This window comes from Heterodontus francisci, chromosome 2 (genome assembly GCF_036365525.1).
Source record: "Heterodontus francisci isolate sHetFra1 chromosome 2, sHetFra1.hap1, whole genome shotgun sequence".
NCBI lineage: Eukaryota > Metazoa > Chordata > Chondrichthyes > Heterodontiformes > Heterodontidae > Heterodontus > Heterodontus francisci.
Genome location: NC_090372.1, coordinates 26128153 through 26136379, shown reverse-complemented (window position 1 = coordinate 26136379; position 8227 = coordinate 26128153). Strand labels below are relative to the sequence as shown.

General features: G+C 38.5%; 1 protein-coding gene across 1 annotated transcript in view; it reads left to right on the top strand.

Annotated features, from left to right (window-relative positions):
• Positions 1 to 215: 215 nt before the first annotated feature.
• LOC137383337 (collagen alpha-6(VI) chain-like) overlaps positions 216 to 8227 on the top strand; it is a 160775-nt gene continuing 152763 nt past the window's right edge. The window contains exons 1-3 of the mRNA XM_068056039.1: positions 216 to 256; positions 5440 to 5541; positions 6973 to 7584. Of these exons, the coding sequence (XP_067912140.1) occupies positions 5466 to 5541; positions 6973 to 7584 (688 nt within the window). The 5' untranslated portion in view covers positions 216 to 256; positions 5440 to 5465. The remainder of the gene's footprint in view (positions 257 to 5439; positions 5542 to 6972; positions 7585 to 8227) is intronic.

The following is an 8227-nucleotide window of genomic DNA, read 5'->3' as shown; positions in this document are numbered from 1 at the left end:
GACTGATCAAGTTCTTCTGGTTTCTTAGCTATACCTGACATCACTAAGTGGCCTCCTACAGTAATTTGGGTTTTAAAATTCATTTAGTGTGCCAAGGGTTAATTGGTCCTGACTTTTTGCCACTGGGAAATGCTTGCTAGTATTGGTAGTGAGAAAAGGGAGGAGGAGCTTTTCACAACTTTATGTGAAAGCTGGAATATTAGTTTGGAGTTTCAGAACCTCCTCTGAACAAGGAAGCTGCAAATCATCTGGAGTGGTAAGTGGTATTTTTCTTTTAAAATGCTGGCTTAATGTACTTTGAATATGAAGTAAAAACATTACACGGACATGCTTTATCTTTTTAGATAAATTGGATGTATAATAATCCAGCAGTGCAGTTTTTATTATAACAATTTTTATGGTTGCCAAATACGAAATTTTCCAATACATTAAGATTACACATAAAGCAGATTCTGTACTTGTACAAAACATTTGCATCAGAAGGAATTTAAATAATTACTTAAATTTTACTTGAAGCATTTTATTCAATATGCACACTGTTTCACAGGCATGTTTTCATTTGGAAATTAATATGATTTACAGAAAAATTTAGCTTTTTGAATCATATCACCAGTTTGATAGAAATTTAATGGAATTTTATAGCCACTAAGATATTTTTGTGTTCATTGCTGATAAGTTACGTTGCATTTTTGATATCTTAGTTTGCCTGGACTGTAGTGTTAATTACTTTATTGATTTATATATCAGGATTTCTTTCATTTATTTCTCTTGGTGCAATCTTGTAACGGAATGCTAGTTTTTATCTTCAAATTATCAGTTTGGTTGCATGGTTTTAATCAGATAATAAAATTGTTTTTGATCAAAACAACATGTTCTGAACAATAATGGCTCCAAAACAAAACTCATCACTTGCACTTTCAGCCCAGCTGGCAGTTAAAGCAAAAACTGAAATATGTATTTTTAAAAAAACCTTTCAGAAGGCTGAAGGTAAATTTCAGTCTCATTTACCAAAATACAATAGACAAGATGCTACAGTATTTTTAAAAAAAAGTAAGCATGAGATTTGTGAGCCAGACTGACTCAGAAATGAGTGATAACGTGTCAAGTCACATCATCGTTTCTGAATATGTACTGATATCATTAATACTTAGTGATATTTTCACATTTTCGCTGTAATTAAAATGGCATTTTTAATGGTTTAACGGGTGCAGGTTAAATATTCACACTGTGCAATAATATAGGGTTACATTTTCATTTGCTTCAGGAAAACAGAGCAAATGCCCATTTTTAAATGTAATTTGAACCTGCTATTGAAATAGTCAGATAATTTGAGAAATGTGCAACTTGTGGGACTTTAATTTAATCACAGAAAGGCCAAATAAATCCAGTCAGTCATAAAACATCTGCAATACTGATCCTTTAAACAGCAGTAATGAGCCACTTAAACAGTGCAAATGTTGATATGTTCATTCATCCAGCTATGGAGTGTAACATATTTGTGAGAAATAGACTAGTGCCAGTTACAAAATGTCAATTTCCCCATTAGGATCGAGAGGTAGTGGTCAAGGCAGTGGAATGTCCTGAGCAAGTATTTGGTACAGCAATTTATAGGAGGCAGTTAATATGGATAAAGTCCTGAGTAGAGTCATTGTGGTCCCAATGCCTCCAGAGATCTGGTTGAAGGTGCATAAGATGTTATCTGCATGATCTTTAAAAATTCAAGGTAAGACTTCAGTAGGCCTATACAATTGCATAAAAATTCCAGATTTTTTTTTGTGGAAATATAGCAGTTTTCTGCCCCAGCTAAGATGCATGATAAATTCCAACGAAGTAAGGCCTGGTAAAATATGCTCCCACCACCCCTGCCAGTGGTGAATGAATGGAAATGACAGGCTAATGATGTATGATATCATCAGTCGGAGATCCTACAAGTTCTGTGCTTGACTTGCCTCACACCAGTATAAAGCAGCCTTGAGTTGCCTGCATACCTTGCATTACTGGCTGAATTTTGTGTAGCTAGTGGGGCTCCCGGTACCGGGAACCCCGCCTTGGCCATTGGGAGCCCACCTGACTCTACTTGATGGCGCTTGAACATTCAACAGCCCGGCGCCGGGATCCCTGTCACTTTAAAGATGGGGATCCCGCCTCTAAGAGCTGCGGGCCAATCAGAGGGTCGGCAGCTCAGCAGTATCAGCAGCGCCACCAGGAGCAGTGGACATTGCTGGGACTGCACGAGGCCTTGGAACCAGGCCCAGTGCTGGAGACTGGACTTCAGGTAAGTGAGGCGGGGTCACCAGGGCTAGTCCAACAGGCCCTGGCGATTGAGGGGTTGGTGGGGGGTGGACGGTGGACGTTGAGTGCAGGGGGAGGGTAGGGGTTTAGGGAGGCGAGTTGATTGCAAGCAGAGGAAGGGCACCCCCAGGCCCGCAGGGAGGTCACTTCATTTTACTGGGCAACTTCCCCGTGTGATTGGAGCCCTCTCCCCCTCCTCCTAGCTTGTCTCCAGGGGACCCATTAAATCCAGCCCATAGGAAGCTATCACAATGCCCTCATTGTAAGGAACTCTAGTATCTCTCCTCTTTTTCCAGGGAGATGGTGACGAGTCTCTGTTATCTTCTTGGTGGTAAGGGTTAACCTATGCTGCCTTGGCTAATGATTCCTATCTATATCCTCTCCACTGGTGCAGAAGAAAGGAATTAAGAGACCCATGTCAGGGTTCCTGTAATTATGGACCATACCATTGGTATTCTGAAAGCATGTTTCCACAGTGTACATTGATTGGAATTGGCTTGCAAGGGGGGTTTGGGGGGAACCACAGGGCAAGGCGGTCCAAACATGAACATCTCCAGAATAGTTGTGGCATGTAATAGCGTGCATAACTTTGCCTTGATGCAGGGGCTCTCAATAACAATCACAGCAGAGAAGAGGAACCAGTGGTCATAGCTTAACAATCCTTTTACCAGTCTCAGCAGCAGGAGAAAGAAGCTGTTGTACAATTACTTCAAGTGTGATGTCCCTTTAAGAATTCAGTATGCTAATGAACTAAATATCAGGACATAGTCATGTGACTAGAAGCCATCGTCACTCTGCAACTGTAACACCCTGGACAAAGATTCTGTACATTGTTTGCTCTGTATTGTATATACTAGTTTAGCTGTTAATAAACCTGTTAGAGATCTTCAAAGAAACTGGAATCCATGTACCGCATTGTGTTGCTTAAGATAACACAAAGAACACATGCAGAAACAAAGGAGACCAGGGTATCTGAAGGGAGACAGATTAGACAACATCTGATAAACCTCCTTCTCCAACAAATAAAGAGGCGGCCCTCTCTCCAGCTCCTAAACTGAGCTGAATACCCTTGTTTGTAATGACAACCCAACATCTTGCCCTGTTCCCTTCAATTATATACCAAGAAGAGGTTCCATTCTTCTTGTCAATCCTCTATAAATGAAATTCTCCAAGAACATTGAAACACAAAATGCAACCAAAGAACCAACATACAACCAACATGCTGGACTGTCACAAAGTGTTTTTACTCCATCCCTACTGGAAGTATTAGCACAAAGCTCCATAGTAGCTCTTAAGCCCTAATTTTAACCCCTCTACCTGATGAGAATGAGATGTGCAGGGGGTTAGAATGTTTGCAGTGACTGCTCACTTGATCTTCACTGGCTACCCTCCTCCAATCACGATCACCAGCACCTGCAAAAATGCCTGGAACCATTCCCATGAATCCTGGAGCCCTGTCGTGATTGTTCACCGGTTTGATGTCATTGATGCTGCAATTGGGCAGTAGTCTGGTCCGATGTATTTAAATAAGGCTCGAGAGTTAAACCGGCCTGATGCCCACCCCAACAGTCACACTCTTGCCCTTCAAACCCAGATAAATTGAGAAATGTCACAGAGATGGATGTGAATAATTGCCTTTATCTGCAGTAATTTTACTTAATGAAGCAGCAAACAATAATCGCTGCCTCGTTATTATTTATTACAAGTGCTTCCTTCACTCACCATACTTTTCTGTCAAGGTGTATTCTTAAACCTAATCCAACATTTACATAGGAGCAACCCTGAGGGCTGGCACACATCTCAGAGCTCCTGGCTCCTGGCCCTTTGTAGTGGGAAGGGGCTCTTCTGCAGGTTGAGTTGCCTCTGTAGGTGCATGAGCAGTTTGGCACTTACAAGACCTTTTATTGGAGTGATACCAGCATCATGAGGGTAGACCCATGCCAGATCATTTGTTTTGGGTCCTGGATCTGTATATCTCTGGTTAGCACAAACCTTATTAAGATATTTAGATCATGCAGGCTCTGAAAGATGGCAGACTGAAGATCTCTGAAGACCATTGGCATCATTTGTTCAATATGGTCGTTCAAGATTGTAGGCCAATGGGGAATGCCTCCACATTGGAATAATTAACTTGCCTAGTGACATCTCTATTGTGGGCATGGAGCTATAGATATTCCTGGAAATGCCCTTCATTCCAGGCAGCACTGCATTGTTGCAAATCCATCTCAGAGAATTTCAGGGTGCAAAAAGGAAGCAGAGTTTCAGTTGACTGCATCTTTGCTCCCTTTTTCCTGATTTTTGCACCTGGGAAATGAGCATTCCGCTTTGTTTCTTCTTTTGTGTGAAATCTTAGTTCCTTTCATTGACCTGGTATGGTCTCTTTCTCGGAGGTTTAAAGAGAAGCCAATGCTTGTTCTGTTGCAGCTTTCATTTACAACTTCAGCATCAATTTTAGATCTGCTTTCTTCGTTCCTCTTCAAGATATTGTGTAGAGACAACCCTCCCCTGCCCATGTCTGTACAATGAACTGTTAAGTCACAGTGGCTCCGAACATCTGCTCCTTATTAAAATTAACAAAAACTGTCCATCTTACTTTAAAACATGATATAAATATCCACATGTTGAATTTTTTAATTTCTGAGAAGACTGCTAATCACAGCTGATCAGGCATTTGCAAGTTTATAAGCAGTTTAAGCTTTGTCTTTAATGATAGCTTTGACCATTATTTTGTTTCAGCATTTTCTGAGGATTTAATTAGTTATTTAGGAAATAGACACATCTCTTTTGCATGTGTTTAACTCTGAAGTTTTGAACAGGCTCACTTTTCACAGAGGTAAGCATTTTACTCAGGAATATTCAGAGTAGAGACACATTCTAAACACATATCACAGAACTTTAGTTATTTAATATTTGTACTGATTGTTCACAGGTCCACTGGGATTTAATAGCAAAGCAATATATGCACTTCTTTTAAATTTAATTGCAGACTTACATCAGTTAAGCATTTTCTTGAAACAAGGCAAGAACTGCACTTAAAATAACTAGTTCTTTATTTGCAAGAGTGCATGATTTAATATATAACTGTAACAGTACAGCAAGAAATTAAGAAATACATAACATTTACTGTTTATCTTTATGTTTTGGCAGGACAAGCACTTGGAACTTTTGCCAACATGGGGCTGTTTGAAACAACAGCGACCTTATTCATTCTGACAATATATCTATATGTTACCAGCTCTCAGCAACATGGTATTTAAATACTTTTATTTACATTAAACCAAGTTTTCTCAATTGGCACGTTAAATTATTTAATTATATAAAACATTCTAGAGGTGTTTCTTTTTAATTATACATCTATGTATTAAAACCATCAAATCCAGAGAAGCATTTAATTGTATCATGAGAATGCTTTAAGGTCCATAAGATAGTTCAATACAACCTATTGGGTTATATAAATATTCCAGGGAACTACTCTGAAGTCCTCAATCTGGATCTTAACCACCATTCCTGCACATTTTATACCAAAAGCAATAGACTTTGTTCTAATGGAAATTGGTCTTTCCTGGCATTCTGTATGGTTTGCTACTGAATGAACGGGGCTACAATTTACCACTCCTATACCTGATCATTGGTAACCAGAATGCTAAAATGTTATGTGTAGTGTGTGCTATCATCAAAGCCTCTAAAATTCTGTGGCAGCTAATTTCTCCAAGAACCCCAAACAGATTCTATGACATGAGAATGCAAATTCTGCAGCCAGTCTGTCCAAGGCTTGGGGGAATCTAATCTTAATTCAATAAAATACTGTATAAAAAATAATGATAAAATGGTGACTTTGTTTTGAAAAAATGTGCATATAGTAGTTCTGCCAATGCAAAGTTGTTTAATTCAAATTTGGATTGCCTTAAAAGGAGCTACTGTGCCATTTTCATATTATTGCTCAATTGAAATGTTTGGATAATTTGTTTTTGGACAAATAAACAACATTGAATTATCAGGAGTAGACTATTCTAAACTGCTTAAAAGTGCTATATTATACTTAGCCTCAGAATCTCCATTTGCTGCTTAGCTGTTTGTAGTGATAGCTATAACATAGCACCTAGCTGTCTCAGCAGAAATTACACATAGCCAGGTGAGACTGTTAGGTGTCAAATGTCAAGTAACTTTTTAGTATTATAACCTATCTCAGGTATAACAATACCTGGGTGGTAGAATTTTCAGAGAGGGTTCCCCAATCTCCTACCGTAACTTCAACGAGAGGTCAACAGAAACTCCAGAGGAGTGGCTGTTTACACCAGTTGTCTGGGGTTTCCGTCAATCTGTGGTTATGCCAGGAGATCAGGAGAACCCCCATGTTAATTACTGGCCCCGGTGTTTTAGTTCAGAATACTGCCTTTTAACTGCTATTCGTTTATAGCTTATGGATTCAGTTCAAACATTGCACACTTAACTGCTGTATAGAGCTCAGAGTTTCTGAAATCATATCTGATTAAGGAACTGAGGTCAAGGGAGTTATATAACAGTTGTACATTTCAACTGCAGGCTACAAGGTGTGAAATTATGGGATTAATAGCCTGAAAATGGAATTTCGAAGACTAATATCACTCAGTAATATTGAAATTGATATTCAAGTGCTCAAGTTTCCTTTTTGACATTAATTATCTTTTTCTAAATTGGCAGTTCGTGTTGAACCTGTAGCTGATGTTGCGTTTCTGGTTGATGGATCTCAAAATATGGGACCCCAAGCTTTTAAAGTCGTGCGGGGTCTTATTTTAAAAACTGTTAGCAAGCTGAATGTAGCAAAAGATGAATATAGAATTGGCCTTGCTCAGTACAGTGACGATCAACGCTTGGCGTTTGTATTCAATACGTTTCAAACCAAGAAGAATGTGCTGAACCACATAAAGAAGAAATTCCAGTATAAAGGCGGAACCTCACTAAAAACAGGCCTTGCTTTGGATTTTCTGCAGAAAACCTTCTTCACAGCATCTGCTGGAAGTCGAAAAAATGAAGGCATTCCTCAGATTGCAGTTATAATTACATCTGCACCATCACAAGATAATGTTGAAAGTTATTCCGCATCTTTAAGAAATGATGGTGTGATAGCTTTTGCCATTGGTGTGAAGAATTCAGACTTAAGTGAACTACAAAAAGTTGCCTATTTGGGAAGTCCTCCATTTGTTTACAAGAGGAATACCTTTATTGGTTTTGCAGAATTATCAACAAATTTAACTAAAACTATGCAAAATATACATGAAGCTACAAAACTCAAAGAAATAGAGCTACCAGCAGGTAATGTCAAATTATTTCTCTTTCACATAGATTGAAATTATTTGGCAGATGTAGGTTTATTTGCAATGTTTATGACTCAATTAACATTAAATTTTATTTGCCATGAAAAGTTACTTATGATAGTTATTGCTTAAAGAAAATCAAATTGGTATTCATTGTAAACGTGCATTTAAAAGTAGCAGGTTATTTAAAGAGTTACTAGGCTTTAAAAATTAATTTAAGGACCCAGTAGTCTTTGAAAAATAACGTCTATGCTACGATAGTGAGAGAGCAGTGCCATAGATGTTTACTGGTGTCTCATTTGTTTGGAATATTAAAGAAGGTACAAACGTACTCATCAATGATCTCCTTGGTGATGCAAAATTGTGTCAAGTTTGGTAGCCAAAATTATGAATCATAGTTTCCCTAACATGCATTGAAAATAAAGTCCATAAAAGAAAATGACTTAAGGTACTTTTACAGAAAATTGACATCAACCAACAAAAACTGTGTTGGTGATTACAGAAGTTAATTTGAACTGGACGTCAAATTGGAGGAGAGAGGGTTTGGTGGAGATTTGATGGAAGTGTTCAAAATCATAAGGGGTCTAAGCGGAGTAGATAGAGAGAAACTGTTCCCATTAGCAGACAGGTCAAGAACCAGC